A 20,021-nucleotide genomic window follows, 5' to 3' on the forward strand; every position below is an offset into this window, starting at 1 on the left:
GCACAGTATTAGTAGATGCTCTTTCTAGACTTTCTGGAGGATGTTGAATGCAAGTTTTCATAGTACAATCAATTAACTCAAAAGAACAAGAACAATTTAATTAATCAAGACATGACCTCATAACTTTCTATAATAGTATTTTGAATTAGATTATATTTATACATTTTCACTTTTTGTTTCAATTTTAGTTTAAGTCTTGGTTTTATTCATTGTTGTATTTTTTTTATATATATATATATATATATATTTCTATATTGCTTTAACTTTTAGGCCTATTTCAGCTGTACCTTTAGCAATTTTAGTACTTCATCTAATATTCACATTTCAGCTATTGTTTTAGCTTTATTTCAATTAGTGAAGTTTTAGTTTCAGTTAACAATAACAAGACTGCTTCCTACAATCCAGTTACAGTACAAATCGTCATATCACACAAACATTTCTCACAGATTTCAACACACTTCACATTCACATGCTGTACTAAAAAGAGAGATGACTAACATGAAAGAAGTGGATCAGCTTTTCTGCTTTATTTATTATATTCATGGTTGACACTTTTATGCCTTGTAGCGTTCTGTTTTCTCACACTCTGATAGTCTCTGACTGACTTCAGCGGGACTCAACCAGTCAGAATGTGATGGCTCTGACGGCTTAATTGAACGTGAGGATTAAGCCAGCTACAGTGAGCTAATATTAAGCCCTTTTAAATCTATCATAACACAAAAAAAATAACACAGGCTTCAGACTCTATGTTGTGACCTATTTTGCAGTGTGTAAATCTTAATGATGATGATTCTTGTCATTCAACCAAAATTCATTCATCTTCTTATTCACTGACACAAACATCAAAGGAGATCAACAGCCTGAAGTTACAATCAAAACAGCTGCTTTTGAAGCATTTCAGCCCACCAAGAACACTTCAATAATAATTGACCCACAATCGCCAGAGGTCACAAATTTAAATGTGGCTGTAGGATCTCTCTTAACATAACAAACATAACAAACACAAAGGCCAGACACATTGACAGAGTGTCAGATGCACGTTTAATTTAAAAAATATATTTTATAGTTTTAGTTAACAATAACAACACTGCAAAGAATTAAATGTTCACCAGAAAAAAAAAAAAAAAAAAAAAAAAAATTACATATCCCACTCAGATAATATAATAAAATCACACATCCAAAAATAAAAAAATGACATGCCTGCCACATCAGGCCTAGCCAATCAGACAGTATCTCCAAACTAGGCCACACCCACTGCAGTGGAAGCCCAAGGGGAAAATCCTACAGAAAAGCTCAGAAGACCAGCTGCTGTAGCTCATTAATTAGTTCATTAAAAACTAAAGCTAATGTCATTTTCATGACAGAGACGTATGAGTGTGTCTCACTGTGATAAGATGAGTTGTTTCTCTCAGATTCTGAGAGAACATAACAAAACAACAAACCAACAAACAAACAAACAATAAAACGCAAAAATTCTACGGTCAAATGTCGTGCTCCTCACACACATTCAGTGAGCAGACAAAGGGCCCGAGGGAAAATATGTCTGTGGTACAGTTGTGAATCTTTTATTATGATCAAGAATTCATAAGGCACATCTCTCGCTCTTTATTCCCCATCCATCTCACCATTTGCTCCAGTTCAGGCTGTTTTGAAGGAACAGTTCACCAGAAAATGAAAATTCTGTCATTTCTAACAAAAACCTGAATGACTTTTTTTTTGTGTAACAGAAAAGGTAAATTTGTGAGGCGTATTCATCATGTAGCTTTCTATTGCCACCTGCATTATTATGGTAATACATCTTAATGTAAAAAGTGGATTTTGGTAGTTCAAATAGTTTAGTATATTAACATTATATAAATTAATAAAATATACAATTATTGTAAAATACACAGGCATCCCATAATACCGAAAACAGTGTCATAGCATTTATTACAATGAACTTCTTGCAACCATACCACTTTTTTTTTTACTAGATAATGGGATGTTTTTTACAGAGTAGGACTGTGAAGCTCCAAAATGACAAAAAAGCAACATAAAAGTAATCCATGGAACTCCCACACTATATTTCAGATCTATGTATGAGAAGTTGTTTTTCACAAAAAAAAAAATCCTCCTCTTTCTTTAGACTGGATCATTTAGTCAGTGAGGAGAACTTGATCAATCCAAATGCTGAACAAACCATTCAGTCTGGTTTTGTGAACTACTTGATTCATTGAAAATACAAGACTCAAAAGAATAGCTGCATCCCAAATGATGAACTACACACTATGCACTCATACACTATGTACTTATGTGCTCAGCCAATGTAGTCTATGAATTATATAGGGTTATTTTGTCATTTATAATTGGAGTCTGATAGCTCCTCCCCCTTCGTTACGTAATTAAAGCTGTGACAATTGAGTGCATGAAGTGTCCAACATTCCACACTTCATTTTTTCGGTTATTTAAATGCATTTAAATTTAAATGCGTGTTCTTTTTGGAATTTTCAGTGTGAACGCTCTACTCACACTATTTATACTACAAAACGTCATAGAATAGTGCACTAGTACGCGATTTGGGTTGCACCTAATGATTTGTTCAGTGAAATATGACTTTCACTTTGAACTGCTCCTCACACAAAGCTATCACGTGGCTTCAGAAGACTTGTGGTTTTCGGGGCCCAGATGATGATAGCTTTTGAAGCTTGAAAGCTCCAGTCCCCATTCTTTGCAACTGCAGCGAAAAAAGGATCATTACAGGCCTTATAATTTCTCCTGTAAGTGATGAGGGTGTGTAAATGCAGACAGAATTTTCATTTATGGGCGAAATGCCTTTTAAAGGTCATTTGCGGACACCACCCATAGTTCATCATAACTATTATATGGGACAGAAACAAAAACAACCTGCATGCCAGCACACATACGGTTTTAGTCAAGCCTGTTTTATTAGTAGTTTCTCTGTGTTGATCTAATTTGTGTTTAGAAGGAAAGAAAGAAATACATTTATATGATACTTTGATGACTCATGACAGCAAATAAGAGAAGCAGCAGTCTCTGAAATTCTGGGTCTGAACGTTATGTTCCGGTGGCAGTGCATCTAGTAGACCCACTGGGTTATTCTGCACGACCCCTCATTCATAACAAACCGCGTGCCAGTGTCACCTCAACCGAGCGCGGCGCAAGAGCGGAACCCTGACGTCACAAAGGCCAACGAGTTTGCGGGCAGCAGAACAGAATTGTCAAAAAACCCGGGTTCGCGCCGCGCCAAGCAGAACGGAAATTATTTATTATTAATAATAATTATTAAAAAATAATCATGATAATAATAATCAGCTCTAAAAGACTAGTGATCAAAGAGCAACCGGGTCACATTTTAACAGTTCATGGTGAATGACAGAAAAGCGTTACTAAACCTGCAGAACATCACTGGATTTGTGCCACCGTGATCCGATGCTGACATCGGTCCAATCAGACGCGCTCGATCAGTGCACCACACCGATAGTCAAACTAGTTCACACACCATTTCTCTGTCTAACACAGGCACACACCACTCCCTGTCGCCGTGCACCTGCCCGCCCGCCCGCTCACAAACAGCCCGTGCACCTGGCCCTGGATGTCCGATCTCGCGACTCTCACCTGGGGATGCAGTTCGGAGAGGAGCCGTCTATCTCCCAGGTGGCGAACAGGTTCATAGGCACCGGTCTGTTTAGCGCCCCGCTCCCGGGGAAGCTTAACCGGCCACTTCTCTCCGCCATGCTCGCTGCTGGTGTCCCGTACACCTCCAGCCGACACCGACACAGTGAGCAAACTTCTCCCTCCGGAACGCGCTGGATCTAAATCCCTCCCGTTGAAACGGCTGTTAATCCGCCGCTCTGTGGAGCCGGGTTACCGTTCACGGGTGGCGCAGCGATTCGCATACGGTGTCTGCGTGCAGCTTCATGCCGCTGTGGTTCGGAATTTCCACACCGTGCACCGAGCGCTCGCGACGAGAAACTGCAGCGCCGCAGGAAGTCACGTGACCCCGGGTTGTACCACCGACTGGCTCATCTGCGCTCTTGCACACTCGATGGCCAGTAAATAACAGGACACGCAGTGAAAGTACCTCGTGTTGTTAATGAATGAACTATTGCGTTACGCTGGGAGTGTACAGTTCAAGTATTTTATTACAGTGCTTGCAAGTAAAGGACATTTGGACTTAAACATACTGGAAGTATACTATACTAGGGACTTGCTTATTTCCACCAGTTTTGCAAAAAGCATGCATTAAACATTTATGGTATCTACTGCATGATGAAGTTGGTCAAGGTAAAATATAAATAAAATAGCAATAAAGGATCTTAACATAGGTTAATTATCTTTTTAAATATTTTATCTCACGAATATCTTTTTATAATATTATATAGCTACTCCAAATTCCCAGTTTTCTGGACATCAGTTTCACTTATAACACCATCATTCTCTAAAATATAGCCTACATGTATAATCTATGATCCAAAAAAATAATCAAGATTATCTTGATTAAGGGTGAAGGGTGGGTTTCAGGAACAAAAGTACAAGGGGGACATGTCCCCCCACTTTTTGAAAATGTCCCCCTTCAGCTTTGTGCTTTATTTTTGACTTGTCACGAAAGTTCATCATATGCATGTGTTTTTAATGGTTTGAACCCGTTCATGCGCAAGAAATCATGAAAGAGAACTAAAGAGTGAGGCATTTTTGTAAATCTTAATTGGTATATTAAAATCAAGCTAATGTGCATTCTAAACAATCTCAACACTTTGGATAATAAGGCAGCCTAAGAAGAATTGTTTATGGGGCAGATAAAATGTCGAACATTTTTTTATGAGGTTTATCATTTCAGAAACCTTTATTTAAGGCATTTAGTACATGTTAGTAGATAACATGTTATGTGTTGTAGGCCTAAGTCACCCAACCAAGATTTTTTGTTTGTTTAAAATCCGGCTATCATTTTTTACATTAATATTTTAAAGTTTACGCAAACAAAAAGTTCATAGTGCTGCTAATTTAAATTTTTTTTTTTTTTTTTTTTAGATAAAACTCATGGTTTCATTGTGTGTATGAGTACTTTTTGAACATTTCCAACACATTTTAACAATACTGTGATAATATAGATAACTATGATCATGGTAATTTGTTCATTGTGTGATTCAGTTGTAAAAGTGCCTTGAAAATTTTCAAGGCACTTTGTGACAAAATTTGATTTATAAAACAGATAGTTCTGGTCCTTGATTCTGATTGGTTGAGCCTCGTTTGAAGCTGTTATAAATTACACTACAAATATACACCTTTGTTAACGTCTGTGTGTTGCTCGACAACCACTTTGTTGGAACCACAACTGTTTCTGAGGAACTACATTGTTTGGTGGAAGAACACTGTTTTTATTTATATCATTGCACTTTATTTGCTCTGTTTTATTCTGTGAAACCTTACTACGTATATGGAATAACCATTGTATAAAAGCAATAAGCCCTGTGAAGCCTTGGTTTACAGTGAATTTATAACAGCTAACAAGGTTTTAGGCACTCCTCAATGCCCCTTAGCTGTTATAAAATCACTGTAAACCACGGCTTCTTGCATTATTCTTGATTATTTTAATATTTTATATAAGTGATTTTTATCATTTCAAAATATAAAGCAAAAAGTAGAAATGAATGACTAATAAGCCAATAAATGCTCCTCTGCTGCCATCTACTGGTTATAGTGGTAATTTGAAGTATTTTTTAATTTACAGTGTTTGTTTACCACAAATATATTTTGGTCATTAAAATAGGCTACCATTTAAATTGGATTATTTTTATAACTTTAAAGCGCTGGAAACAGTTGGGTGACATTTTTGAAAGTCATTGAAAGTCACACACTCTTTCAAATGTTTGTACAAAACCTGAAATTAATGTGATAACATTGATTCGACTTCTGGTTTTCTGGCGTGCATCAGCGCAAATACTTCTCTCTGGATTCTCTTTGGACTATTACCCAACACTCAGTATTTTGGTCCCCGAATTGCGCCCGTGTAGATACAAATTTATCTTAAATTTAATTTAATTTGATGGAATTAAAAAAAAGAAATGTGTAATTAAAGATGTGAAGCGTCATTCTTTTGATTTTATTTCTAAAATGATCTTCCCACAAGGATAATTGTGTGAGATGTATTTGTAAACTTTTCAAATTCTAAGCGAACCTAAAATGATCATTCCTTTGTCTTTTTTGCTGTCTATAAAACGCTGCAGCTATTGTCGATGACAACGTGCTATTGAAAAAGCAAAGGGACACGCTGTTCCAGTTGTATGTGTAGTAATTAACTGTTCATTAACTGTTCTCCAAATGTATTCAAAGCACTTCTGTTTGTTTGCAGTATTATTTTATCTGTTTGCCCTTGAGGACAAGAGCGTCGCAGTGCACAGAGGACACTAGTTTTATGAGTAAAATGATTAAAGGGCTGGTAGAGGCTTGGATATTGGCTATTGCAGATGTTACAATATCACCTCCCATTCATACTTTTCAATATGTGGTTGCCAGGATCCTCATAGGAACAGAGATCAATTTATAAAATACAGGTTCCAAGTATGTTTCTCATCCATTATTAACTGAATCAATAACTCCTGGTTTCTGTGCTGTGTATGTTAAGGCCCTAGATGGAAACTGTATTGATTCCCACAGACAAGCAGCCACTGTCTGATGCAAAGATGCAGGTTTTTTTTTTTTTTTTTTAATCAATTAAACTCTAATATACAGTTGTTTGATACAGATACTCTCTGAAACAGACGATCTATAAATTTCAGAAATCAAAAAGTTAAAATCAAAATTATCTTTTGATCTCTCCTAGTCACCCAATTAAAGATTACATTTCTAAAACATGATTAATTTGAAGATCAAACTGTGTAAATGTCTGGTTGTAGACTTCTTTGCAAACTATACAGCAGCATCACCTAGTGGACTGATCTTAATCAGCAGACTTAATTTCATATTTTAATGCACAATGATGACAAGGAGTTAATTTTACTGCAAATAAGAGATAAGAGTTAAAGTTAGAAGGTAGGTAATTAAGCTTTGGTGTTTCTAACCAATGCAGAGGCACACTAATCAAATTAAGCACACATTTTAGAGCACTAGAAGAAACACTTCTTTCTCTGGCAAATACTAATATACTTTATTCAAGAGTGTATATACAGGCATAACCTTCTGCTGAACTATAAAGACTCAAACAAAAATTAAAAGGTGAGTTTGAAAAACAAAACCCACATACATTTAAGTTACCTACAGAAGTATTCCAGGATTAATATTGATCAAATAAAAATAGAAATCAATGCAAGACATTGTGAAAAATATCTAGTCTTAACCCACTCCATTATCTCTTAAACTCACCCAGTTCCTCAGGATAAGAAATAAATCAAAATATCTTCATACACACACACACACACACACACACTCACCCATTCAACTCATAAGTAATTTACACTAAAGTAGCACAATGACATATGCCATATTAATAAGTGGAAAAACTCTCACACACAAATTTAGTTTCAGTGCTGACTCTCTGCAGAGGCAGATCGGGAGCGGCTCTGTTTCCTCAGAGGAGACGGTGAGCGCGAGGGAGAGCGGTTACTAGTAGTCTTCTTCTCTGGGGTGCGACTGGGTGAGCGACTGCGGGAGCGCTTGCTTCCACGCTCAGGGCTGCGACTCCGACTGGGCGAGCGGGAACGAGAGCTGCTCCTGCTGCGGGAACGACTCCTACTACGACTGCAGACAGAAGAAAAACAGGTCAATACCATGTCAGGGTTTCCAACCGTGTCAAACTTTTCAAGCCCAAGTAAAGAAAATAAGAAATAAATTAAAAGGGACTGTGCAATGTCAATCTGTTCTTTAAAATGTAACTGCTGAGGGAGCACAATCGTTTTATCAAAAAAAAAAAAAAAAAAAAAAAAAAAAAAAACCACACAACAACCAGTTTTTCATTAAAAAAAAAAAAAGCCCAAGGCTTGACCACTTGGAAATATGGATATTTTGTACCTTGTTTTTACCTGATTAATTTTTTCAAGACTTCATTTTACATTCACATCTCAAATAAATGTATCCTGAATTAAGGATGTTTTAATATTTACATTATGGGGGGGGGGCTTTTTTGCAATACACAAACATTTAATGCCATGACTTCATGATTAAGACTTTCAGCTTTAATTTAGAGCAGGGATCCTCAAATCTGGCCCACGAGAACCACTTTCCTGCAGAAAGCTCTAACCCTACTCAAGCACACCTGAGCATGCTCAATGTCTTCAGGATCATAAAATCACAGGTATGCGAGTTTGATCAGGGTTGGAGCTAAACTCTGCAGCGCATTGGCCCTCCAGGGCAAGATTTGAGAAACCCTGATTTAGAGCCTTTAAGGCTTTGAATTGTGGTAGGGCGAATGAAAGACAAGACCAACAGAAACCCAGTGTGAGAACTTTGCAATTTGAAGTCATGTGAGATTGTCTGGTACATACTCCCTCTTGCGATCCTCAAACAGCTTGAGTTTGCGTCCATTCAGATCTGTTCCATCCAGCTTATCTATGGCATTCTTCATATCACTGTGTGAAGCAAACTCCACCACCCTTTAAAACAAATCAGGAAGAACTCATTACAATTATTTGACAATCATAACACAGTCTTATGTGTACATGCACAGGATCTTACCCTTCATTCTTCTTTGTCCTGTGTGCATCCACAAAGGTCACTTCACCCACCTTCCTCATCAAGTCCTTCAGATCCTGCAGAAAGCACAGAAACCATTTAATGACATTTTCAGAGAAACCCAAAAGCACTGAGTCACACACTGGAGTTTACCCACACATTTAATACACAGACACATTCTGTAGCATCTGCTCTAAAGTGTGCACTGATGCACCTGTAGAAAGCTCCCTCAACAGATGTCATCTTATCGGATGTTTGTCCCAGTTATAAAACTACCGGAGCGTTTTTGGCAACACAAATCTCATATAGAATTGTGTAAAACAGCAGGAAGCAAAGCCCTCAGATGAAGACACGCCTGCCTACAGCTAGTTCATGAGAACAGGTCTCATTTTGTTAATTAGATAAAACTTCTTACCGGCAATCTTTCTCCATTTACAACTAACTCCAGATTTAAAGTGACAGAACCCTCTTTAACCGTGTAACTATCCAGTGTGATGAGCTACTTACCGTTCCAAACCACAGAAGGCATTAGCAAAGAGCCACTTGTCCAAATAGCAAACGGAAGCAATGAAGCGTTAAAACGACCTCGGACTTGACCCATCCGGCCTCCGTAAGAACGGACCCCACCAGAGAGAGAGAGAGAGGATGGGGGAGGGGCCAAAACCCTGTCCCCCTCCCCGCTTCAGCACCAACAGAATAAGACCCAAACAGCAGATCGGGGGGGATGGAGCAGATCTGACATCACAGACCCTCCAGAGAGTGGCTACCCAGCTCCTCTAAGGCTATCCTGTGCTACGGCTCTGTCTGGTGCTACGGACCCAGCCAAGACTTAGACCAGCAGACACTGCGTGCCGGGTGAGCCACCACAGGGACACTATTCAGAACACAACCAGGCGAGGGCGTTATGCACCTCGGAGGCTGTGCATGCAACTCCAATTAAAGAATACCAGAGCACAGCTGTTAAAGAAAAGGTTTGAAAAACATGGGTCTGGGTTAGAGAACCTTTCAGCATTAAAATCATCATTTTTACTTATGTAAGGTTTGGCTGAGGTGAAGAGAGAGAGAGAAAAAAAAAAATTGTACTTCCAGATTAACAGTAATAAAGACAACTAATTGTTTGTGTGCTTGTAGTGCAGGGATGCATCACTAAAACAGAAGGCTGCTACACCACTCTGCTGCTACAGCTCAGGATGCTCACCTGCCAACTGATGCGAGAGGAGAGATTCTCCACAATGATTCTGTGCTCCGTGCGCACGGGTGGTCCATACAAGAGGAGGGTAGAGGTTAGCTCATCTGAACTATAATGCAACAAACAGCATATGACTGTCTCAATACTTGCATACCTGGAACCCACACTGCGGGATTTACGATACCCTCCAAAGCGTGGAGAGAAACGGCCTCCCATTCCTGGGCCTCCACCTCTTCCTCGGCGAGAACGGGCATGTTCAATGGTCACCCTGCAGTTAAAAGATTAAAATTATCATTCAGTGGCCATCTTTGAATGTGAGAAGGCAGATTCACTGGCTCCAATTTATATTTAAATGTATTTACTTTGATTATCCTAGTTATCTACAACAATACTTTGTACTCTTTTCTTCAAATCATCAAGTTAGGCACTCTGTCCAGACTTACTTTCTCGTTCCTCGTGTTAAAAAAACAATTGGTAAGAGAGCATTTATGTTTAAATCTGTACTAGACTGGAATAATTTGCCTGTAGATATTAGATCCATTACTTCTTTTTCGGTTGTTTAAACAATCTCTATTATCTTATTTTAAAGTAGATTGCACATGCTATCATTGAAACTGTCGTTGTTGTTATGTGTACTGTTTTTTTGTTGTTGTTTTTTTTTGGTGGTGTTTTATTGTTTGCCTGTTTGTTGATGTTTTGTTAATTGTAATCTTGTTATGCTCTTTAAGTTGTAATTGTGTTTCATTGTAAGGACCCCCTCGAAAACGAGATGATACATCTCAAGGGGTTAATCCTAATAAATTCTAATAATAAATCTTATGTAGCAACAGATCTTTTCTTCTTCTGTTTTGAGGAACATCTGAGTATAAAAACGTTGAAAGTCAATGTATACCAGAGACTTCCAATACATCGTTACTGATTGGATTTTGAGATGTGGGCTTTACATTCAAAACCAGAGGCAAATGAACTTGCGGGGACAGGGATTAAGAGTCTTTGTTTTTTTAATGACTGCACATGCAGATTGTTCACAATAGAATACAGCAGCAATGACATCTAAACCTAGATGTCTAATTCGCCATGAGTTCCTTTGAGAATTTCCTATGGGGTTTATAAAATGGGTAAACAACTTGAAATACATAATTTAAAAATAAAACCCTACGCGTGCGTGTGTGTATATAGTGTGTATGTATGTGTATATATATATATATATATATATATATATATATATATATATATATATATATATATATATATATATATATATATATATATATATATATATGTATGTGTGTATTATGCGAATACAAGTAGTCTCTCTCTTCAATAGATATGCGAATACAAGTAGTCAACATTTGAAGTGGATCAAAACCGTTCTTCACAGTTGTCTTAAAACCTTAAACCAAAATGTGTTCTTGTCTTACGACAACTTTGATTAACTTTTGATCCACTTCAAATGTTGACTACTGTATATAAAAAGAAAAACTTATAGAAAAATCTCTAGGGAATTAGGCTGAATTAGTCTTCCAGGTTTAGCAGTCACAGAACTCTAAAAGATCTTTAACATACATTAAGAAAATAGGGTGAATTTTCATTTCATTTCACGTGAAACAAGCCTAATCATCGACATTAGGCAACTCTGGATTCAGTCTCACCTCTCACTGCACAGCTCTTTTCCATTCAGCTCATACACTGCGTCATCTGCGTCCCTGTGGTCGTCAAACTCCTGTGTAAAACAGACAGCAGGGGGCAGTAAGACACAGATTTCACCATCACCTCACACATAAAAGACCATAAGAGGGTCAACACTCACCACAAAGCCAAACCCGTTTTTTAGGTTAATCTCCCGAATGCGTCCGTAGCCTTTAAAAAACTTCTCCACGTCTCTTTCACGAGCATGAGGGCTCAGACGGCCGATGAACACACGACATCCACTCATGGTGATAAAAATCAGGGAAATCTGGGGAAAGAGCGCGACATGCTGTTAATCAACAGTCTGGCGAACCGCACCTGCGCGCCTGCTGGTCACACACGGTATTACAGGACGATCATTCAGTCCACGTAAACACAAACATCCAGCAACATGCAAACCGATTCATAAAATGAGAAAAATTGGTTTTCTGCAACACAGGGGTCTTCAACTAACCTAAAACAAAAACTCGTTTCTAAAAAGGCTTTAAACAAAAACATCTAACATTACTGCCTGTTGACTCGGAAGAAAAACTGAATTGATACTGATAAAATTAATATATACACCCATACAGTGCCTAAAACCACAGTGCTGCAATAAATCACGAATATCTTTAAATCAGGAAAAAAGAAAGTCCGTTTTGTGAAATTATACAGCGACTAATGAGCACGGATCAGCCGTGCGGTCCAGGCCCAGTCAGCACGCGCAGATAGCTTTACTCGATGTTAAACCGTAAAAACGGACAAATAACTTCATAATGAATTAGTTTTGCAATAACAAAGATCAAATAAAACACTAAACTAACAATATATGTATAACAAAAAGGCATTTTGAAAATTGGTCTTCGTCCTCTCACCTCTGCTTACAGGACAAAATGGCGCTGTCTTCGAGACTGGAGACCGCGGCCGCGCGCAGAAGTATTTATATGCGTGTTCACGCGCAAGGGGGAGGGTGATGTCAGGCGAGGCTCGTGCATGCGTACGTAAACATGTATTCAAATAAAGTGCTGGAATACATTTTATTAATAGCCATTATATATATATATATATATATATATATATATATATATATATATATATATATATATATATATATATATATATATATATATATATATATTATTTTTTTTTTATCATTTGAGCTCGGTTTACACAGTTGGAACTGCATTGATCCAGTTTTGAAACCGAAGACATCATATGATCTGGCTCCTGCTGAACATTAGGAGCCACATGAGAACATGCAATGACTCCAGGTGAGAATTAATTTGATCAGTGTTTAAAAGAAATGACCGTGTCCATCTCCACCCCGTGACAGCAATGAAATTCTGGGGGAAAACACTGTTTTATTTCTTTATTCTCTATTCATCAGTAAATATCTGAAATTATCAATCACATCAAAACAAGAAGTACTAATCAAGGCTAGAAATGGCATCAGTGGGTAATGCCTACAAAACAGCTCTTTGCTTAACTAGTAAAAGATCTCAGTTGTGGATTAAATCAAACAAAAACTGCATTATAAGAATTGGGCTCTAGAGGATGATAGCATCTTTGACAAAATAACAGTAAATAAAATCATATTCCAAATATAAAATTCAGTTTTATAAATGTCACCAAAAACATATTTCTTATAGATTTGACTAATGAAACACCCGTGTTGCCATCTACAATGCCATGCCATCCTGAGAGACAGAGGAGAGGTTGAGCTTCTAGAGATGATTCTGACAGGCAAATATAATACTGATAGACATATCATTTACTCTGATATGGACCATAGTCAGGGTATACACCATATTTAATATTTTACAATTGAACAGACATGTTTTTAACTTTGCTGTTGATCCGTCAACTGACAAAATTCTGAAAATATGCTTTTCTAATGAGATTTGTGGGTAAAACAATAGAAAATAGGACCATAAGACATTCAACCTATTGAATAATCTGTACATCTCTCCCAGTTTTATTTGCATTTGTGAAAAATTAGATCTGGTTTCTGCCTTTACTAAGGCCTATTGCCTGAAGACTTGAAAGACCTTACAACCTTTAGTTGTGGCCTTAAGTTACTGTTGATGCTGGAATACAAAAATCTGAACAGATTTTTAAAACACTAGGCATTATATGCTTGCTGACTTTGTAAATGGTTACAGAGAAAAACTGGGCATCCTTCACTAAACAGTTAAGTATGACGCAATTACAAGTCAAGCTGAATGCAACTCAAAACATGTTTGATCCTCCGAATGGATGGAATCATAGACTGACGCAAAAAAAAAAATTAAATTTGTGACTATCATACACGAATCGATTTTCTGTGAAATCTGGCTAAATTTTAGCAACTACCGTCGGACTTTAAAATTTGTGCAAAGGTAATGTAGTGAGGTGTGGATGACTCATTTTAACATCATTACTTATTTCAGTCTGCATTTTTAAGAGCCAGAAACCAAATTTACTAAAGTCAAGAGAAATGATCATTAACACCTTTGCAACACTCCCTTTCTCTTAATCACTCAGACATTGCATTCAATCACAACACTGTCATATACAGTACTACTGATACCAGACCTGATGTGCAGACCCCACCCATCCCCTCAAAATCATTCTCACAAATGCTCCCTCTTTTGTGTCCTCAATGACTGAACAACAGGGGTCTTTTGTTTCAGTTGAGTCCAGCATATCAATGGCTTACAGTTATAAGGCTGCAATTTCCAACTGTTGTCAGTATGTCTGAGACACATGGTGCCATCGACTCTTTTTAGTGTAAATTCATTGAAAATCTTGCACTAAAAGATATAAAAAAATCAGAGCTAAAAATAAAAATTAATGTAAACCAAAGATGACATTAGTCTGACATCATATAATTAAATTAAAGCAGATTAATATCATTAAAGTCACTGAGGAAAAAAAAATATGGTTAAAGGAATGTAAGTTCCTCTTCAGATGACACACTTATTCCATCACAAAATAGAAAAGAATTTATAACACAACAAAACTGGCTAAATCTGTAGAACATCCAGATCCAGATGAAAGTTTAGGGTTTATGAGGAAAGGGCCTGTAGTGCTGTCACACACCAGCAGCGGGCAGTCCATCATGATCGCCCATCATTCATATTGTCCTATGCACTTATGAGAGAGAGAGAACACTAAAATGGCAAACACTGTTTTCATTTCCCTAAAATCTTAGTAAAAATCAAACAATTCTAAAACTTTAAGAGTACCATTGCAAGGTTTTTAAATCCCTGTAGGCTCTACTGAAAAACATGACTTTGATTTCCTCATTCAGGTCTGGCGATCATCCAGTCCAGCGTGAGGCGCTGTAGCAGCAGGATCAGAGATTGGAGTGCATGTGTGTTCAAATTAGTGTAATACTGCTTCTAAATATATATGTAAGATCACACGCGGGTGTGCCTGCAGCTGTGTGATGTTCCAGCGGCCGCCTCTGTGGCAGACGAGGGCTCATCGTCACTGGAATCGTGTGTGTGTGAGTGTGTGTTCTCCATCCGAAGGCCCATGCTGATATGGCTCTGGAGAGCGGCAGGTGTGAGCCACTCTCTAGGCAGACAACTCTGCAGAAATGGAATACAGGAGCTGAAATATGCCAATCGATTGACCCAGCGTGGGATCTCTCTACCACACAGCAACTAGAGAAAGAGAAAGTGAGAATAAAATCATGTGAGAATGTAGAATGTCATCAGTCAGTGAAGTTGTATTCAGCATAGTCCTGTTATTTTATAAAAAGACAGGCAGAAAAAAGGGAGTAAACTAACCTCAGACAGCGAAGAAGAAAAATGGTTACAGTTTTTGTGCATCAGGTGGTAGGCGTTCCCCTTAAACTCCTTTCCAAGCTCCTCCATTATTTTATCAATGTCCTCCTCTGCAAAGTCTGTCGTACCCAGAGCTATAGCCTCTCTGGAGAACAAACAGAACTTGTGAGTTGTTTTTTGTGGCTTACATATGTGATTGTGTATGTGTAAAACTCACTTGAATTTGAAAGTCTCCCCCAGTTCTGAGGCATTTCCAGGGTTGATCTCAAAAATGCCACTAAAGGGATACGGATGGCCACCATATGCAAACTCTCAGGGAACAAAGCAAAAACATTAAAACAGGGTTTGAAAATCTTTCGATTGTCACTTTAGTAGGAATTTCATAAATACGTTGTGCTTAAAGTCATCATAAAATGACAACTTGTTTTATCATAAACAACTAATTTGTACACATCATTAAAAAAACATAAGCATTCATAAACTTTAATCGAAAATATCAACATCCCCCCTCACAAATACAATAATCCCTCCTCTCCAGCAACCAGTCACTCACTGGAATAAGCAAACAACAATGATCTAACTCACTCCCGATGGACAAGTTTCATGCTAACTTTAACTAGAATATTTCTAGTATTAGCTACTTGGTTATTTGTTATTTAGCAGTTTAATCTAAAGTGATTTACTGAGACAAGCCCTCATAACAATTTCTTTTTATGTTTTAAATGTGTGTAGAACACTGAAATAATGACATAATTTTGCAGAGCAACACAGAAGTTAGCATCACCCTGGTTCCCTAAATAAAAATCCAAAAAGATTTTTCCATTGAATCCATTGCCAAGAAAAGTTTGATTCTAATACATTTTGTTCATAATGATAATCTAAACATAGGCTATAAATGAACAACAGTGGTCACATGACTTCAAGGTTTGAGCAACTCTTTCAGTCTTTATTTAAAAAAAACATTTTCCCTGAAAATTTGAGTTACAATAGTTTGCACAAGCAATTATGAACTAGTGAGTAGAAAAGTTTTCCTCTTCGATGTGATGTCCCTGACAGTTTCTGTAGTCCCATTAAGCCACTTTTGTAAGTAAAAACGTTTAAAAAAAATCACAAAGGCGTATTACTGATGTATTTTATGTCATAGAATAAAATGCAAATATTTTGAGCGTGTGTTAACCAAGACCTTATTTCTGGCATTTAACAAAAAATTTATAAAAAAAAAAATTTTACTTCAGGATGAAGGAACTGGAAGTGCTAAAATGCTAACTCGTTTCCGGGCTTTGGCCTACAAAAATACGTCATCCCTGCAGCACTTTATTAGCGAGAAGCTAAAGTAAAAGTAAAAGTCCCAGTGAATCATGGCTCAGTCCTCAGAGCTGCCTACGTCTGCTCTATATCAGTGCTGCTGAGCAGTGTGTTTGTGTGTGTGTGTGTGTGTTTGTGAAAGGGTAATAAAAAGATATAGTGAAAGAAGGCAGCATGTTCTGTTGCTTTATGACTCCGATCAGAGGCCTTACTAATTGGCTACAGCATGTTAGTTCCTCTGTTGTGTTCATCACTACAGACACAGACAACACTTTACTGCCACTCGTAGGTGAAGTCCAGCCATTTGCAAAGCTTACACATGGTACATAATGCATTTAAATGCTAGTGACAAGGTTCAGATTGCAGAAAGATGATACAGTGATTGCATCAGTGACAGTGTTGAATTAATAAAAACATGTACAGTAACAAGCAAGAACAGTGATGCCATATCAAATATAGCCTTACTTGGCTATTCCAATAACTACTATTTAAAAAAATAAAAATACTGTAATGATGAATCCTATTCAGTTGCTCAATTCTAAATTATTTTCACTCTTATTTTTTCATAGTATTTTTATTTAGAACTCTAAATGAATAGACAATACCTCTACCAGCTACCATGTCTACTAATTGCAGTCCTAGTAGCTAAAACAGCCTTTTTAACATAGGTTCTTTACAAATTGGACCAAGGTTCCACTAGAGGTCTAGAGTTTGATGAAAAAATAAAATAAATTAAAATAATTAAATAATAGCAAAAGATTAATTGGTCACTGTACCTCTGCCATAAATCTGTATTCCTGAGTGGAAGACTCCAATGCCCAGAGTGGAGGTGTATTCATTTATCCAGTACTAAAAGAGCAAGAAGGAGAAAGAGATCATATCATAACATATATTTTAATTACAGTTACTATAAATGTTTTTGTATGTCCATGTCTGGAGAGATACACGTTTATTATAAATATGCATTTATCTATCTATCTAAACAATCAACAGACTCAACATGTAGCAAATATTTAGCAGTCAGATATATATACACACACACACACATATACATATATATGTGTGTGTGTGTGTGTGTGTGTGTGTGTGTTATATATAAACTATAAGGCATTAAAATCAGTTAATGCTACACAACCCTGACACACACAATACAATATAAGCTTTAAAGTGGATGGGGAGGGGTGAATATTCAGAGAAAATGTTTGTGTGCGAGGCCAAAAAGGTGCACCAGCTGTCGTTCATGAATAATAGAAGATGCAGAACATGATTTAATGTACACAGAAAAAATACTAGCATATCCCCATGCCTCTGATTAAATGTAAATGTAAAATAAATTGATAAAAATACAGTGTCCACATAAATCTACTCACTAAGTCACTTTCTTGATTTTTATTACATAATATTATATAAAACTTACAGTCATTTACAGACATGGTTTTAGTACATTGGTGAAAAACAGAGTGCTACTTCACAAATAAAAAGTTAAAAAAAAAAAAGTAGGATTAGGTCTACCACAATCACTGATATCTTGTAGGCTATACATATGCATATGTTTATTAATATATTATTATAGATCTGTGACCACATGTGTTCTGTACTAGTAAAGTGTGTTTTAATTGTGATGGGGTGACAGCGCCTCCTCCAGCACAGGAGGAGAAACACGTGCTCTCATCTCGGCCATAGACTCGCACATCAATAGCCTACTGCTGTATTAGACCATGGCAAAGTAGGTTTGTAATCGTGTTTTTAAAATAACACCACTGTGTCAACGGCCCAGATTCTTTATCACTAGACTGTGACCACCCAGATATTGTTTCCTAAAGTCTTCATCAATGCATTGTTATTTTATCTAACATTTATTACATGCAAAATTACACAAAATTAGAGCCAGAAGGAGCGAAGTTGATGACAAATAGTGTAAATGATGAAAGGGTTAATGAGCTTACCATGTCATACACATTAAGAATAACGGGTTCATTTGCCATCCTGAGAGAGAAGCGCGCGCGATCCCTTAAAATAACGGGTGTTTATTGCTCTCGAGACCGTTGCCCTCCTCACGCACCCGGGTGTGGGTTTCAAAGAAGATTAAAACGCACAGCAAAGTGCTACGCCAACACCCAAAAGACCAAAACACGAGATAAATGATTCGCTCTGGTCATTTTATCCATCAAAGAGTCATTATGAGAGATGTTTAGAGGGGCTCGCGGGCCTAGTCGCGTTACTAAAGGAGAAACAGCGGCAGCAGAGGTAGACACGGACGAGGAAAGGCAACAGGGCATCAGCTTCCATCAATGGTGAATCTAGCGGGGGGAAAAAAACAGGCACTGAGCAGCGCGCGGACTGGCTCCGGTAAGCGCGAGGGAAAGAGAGCACAGGCACCGAGTAAAACGGATTTCACCGATTTACAAGGGTAGACACTAACCAAAAAAAAGTCCTAAAAGGGCGTAGATGATCGACGATGCACAACGACTGGCTGTCAATCAAATCATGAGTTAGAATTCCCGTTAAGATGACAGATATTCCATATAGAATGTTGCTGTAAAGAAGCGCGCTCTTGTGCGTGTTTCGGTTGCGCGGGTTTTGCCGCTTGTCTGAGCGCAGGGGTCGCAGCTGTGATGTTGAAGAGAGCTTGGTGCAGTCCCGAACGCAACAGCCATCAGCGCCGAAGTCCCCGGGTTTGCTCTCATGGAGGCCGCGCTGAGAAGCACGGAACCGGGTGAAAATTCTTAAGCACGGTTCACTGTATTGATGATGACATCACTCTGGCCGGGTCACGAGCGTGAGGATTCTAGTGTGCACTAGAATAAGCGGAGCGTGCGATTATTACATCATCATCATGATCAGTACGCAGCGCGTCCAGCATCCCCTTCCATCCGCGCCGAGCGGGGCGGGGGCGATGCGTTATTCCGATCTACAAATATAACTGGATTCATAATACATAATTATTATTCATAGGTCTGATTGTAGGCCTAATTATAGATACAGATTTTACTCAATTATGTTTACTGAAAAAATATAATATGAATCAGGCAATACATACAAACTGCCTTACAAATATGGTTAAAAGAAAAAAATGTAGTAGTAGTTTTACTTTGAAACAGATTTCACTCAGAAATTGCTTGTAAGTTTCACAAATAATTGCAAAGAAACAACAGGTTACATTAAATGAAACATGACATTTTAAAATATAAATTTCTTGGAAAACATTCTCCAATAATCTTTTTATTTAAAACTTTGATTTATGTATATATATATATATATATATATATATATATATATATATATATATATATATATATATATATATATATATATATATATATATATATATTTACAAGAAAATACTCTATTTTAAAATGTCATGTTTCATTTCATTTATTTACAGTATATAAAAGTAAAAACCACTTTGTCATTTTTGGGGG

The 20,021-nt window shown here is 37.4% G+C and overlaps 3 protein-coding genes across 12 annotated transcripts in view; all 3 read right to left on the bottom strand.

The window, feature by feature from the left end:
* Nucleotides 1–4,049, bottom strand: part of LOC109068331 (phosphofurin acidic cluster sorting protein 2-like) — a 31,160-nt gene extending 27,111 nt beyond the window's left edge. For 5 of the 9 annotated variants that reach the window (XM_042769295.1, XM_042769298.1, XM_042769294.1 and 2 more), the window contains exon 1: nucleotides 3,616–4,049. In XM_042769295.1, the coding sequence (XP_042625229.1) occupies nucleotides 3,616–3,734 (119 nt within the window). In that variant the 5' untranslated portion in view covers nucleotides 3,735–4,049. The remainder of the gene's footprint in view (nucleotides 1–3,615) is intronic. The other 4 variants (XM_042769302.1, XM_042769301.1, XM_042769299.1 and 1 more) reach the window with 2 other exon arrangements.
* A 3,070-nt stretch (nucleotides 4,050–7,119) lies between these two features.
* On the bottom strand, nucleotides 7,120–12,497 carry LOC109068336 (serine/arginine-rich splicing factor 5-like). Of its 2 annotated transcripts, none has more exons than XM_042769304.1 (7): nucleotides 12,397–12,497; nucleotides 11,664–11,810; nucleotides 11,506–11,576; nucleotides 9,863–10,121; nucleotides 8,668–8,741; nucleotides 8,478–8,585; nucleotides 7,120–7,734 (listed from the first exon to the last, which is right to left on the bottom strand). In XM_042769304.1, the coding sequence occupies exons 2-7, from the start codon at nucleotides 11,787–11,789 to the stop codon at nucleotides 7,518–7,520; spliced, it is 855 nt and encodes a 284-aa protein (XP_042625238.1). In that variant the 5' UTR covers nucleotides 11,790–11,810; nucleotides 12,397–12,497; the 3' UTR covers nucleotides 7,120–7,517. The 2 variants fall into 2 exon arrangements, with proteins under 2 accessions (XP_042625238.1, XP_042625239.1); XM_042769305.1 differs by lacking the exon at nucleotides 12,397–12,497 and having other exon boundaries at nucleotides 9,863–9,932; nucleotides 10,008–10,121.
* A 378-nt stretch (nucleotides 12,498–12,875) lies between these two features.
* LOC109068335 (deubiquitinase DESI2-like) lies at nucleotides 12,876–19,497 on the bottom strand. Its single transcript, XM_042769306.1, has 5 exons — nucleotides 18,546–19,497; nucleotides 17,376–17,448; nucleotides 15,512–15,605; nucleotides 15,298–15,439; nucleotides 12,876–15,171 (listed from the first exon to the last, which is right to left on the bottom strand). The coding sequence occupies exons 1-5, from the start codon at nucleotides 18,582–18,584 to the stop codon at nucleotides 14,923–14,925; spliced, it is 597 nt and encodes a 198-aa protein (XP_042625240.1). The 5' UTR covers nucleotides 18,585–19,497; the 3' UTR covers nucleotides 12,876–14,922.
* Between the last annotated feature and the right edge of the window lie 524 nt (nucleotides 19,498–20,021).

The sequence above is a fragment of the Cyprinus carpio genome, chromosome A13, assembly GCF_018340385.1.
Source record: "Cyprinus carpio isolate SPL01 chromosome A13, ASM1834038v1, whole genome shotgun sequence".
NCBI lineage: Eukaryota > Metazoa > Chordata > Actinopteri > Cypriniformes > Cyprinidae > Cyprinus > Cyprinus carpio.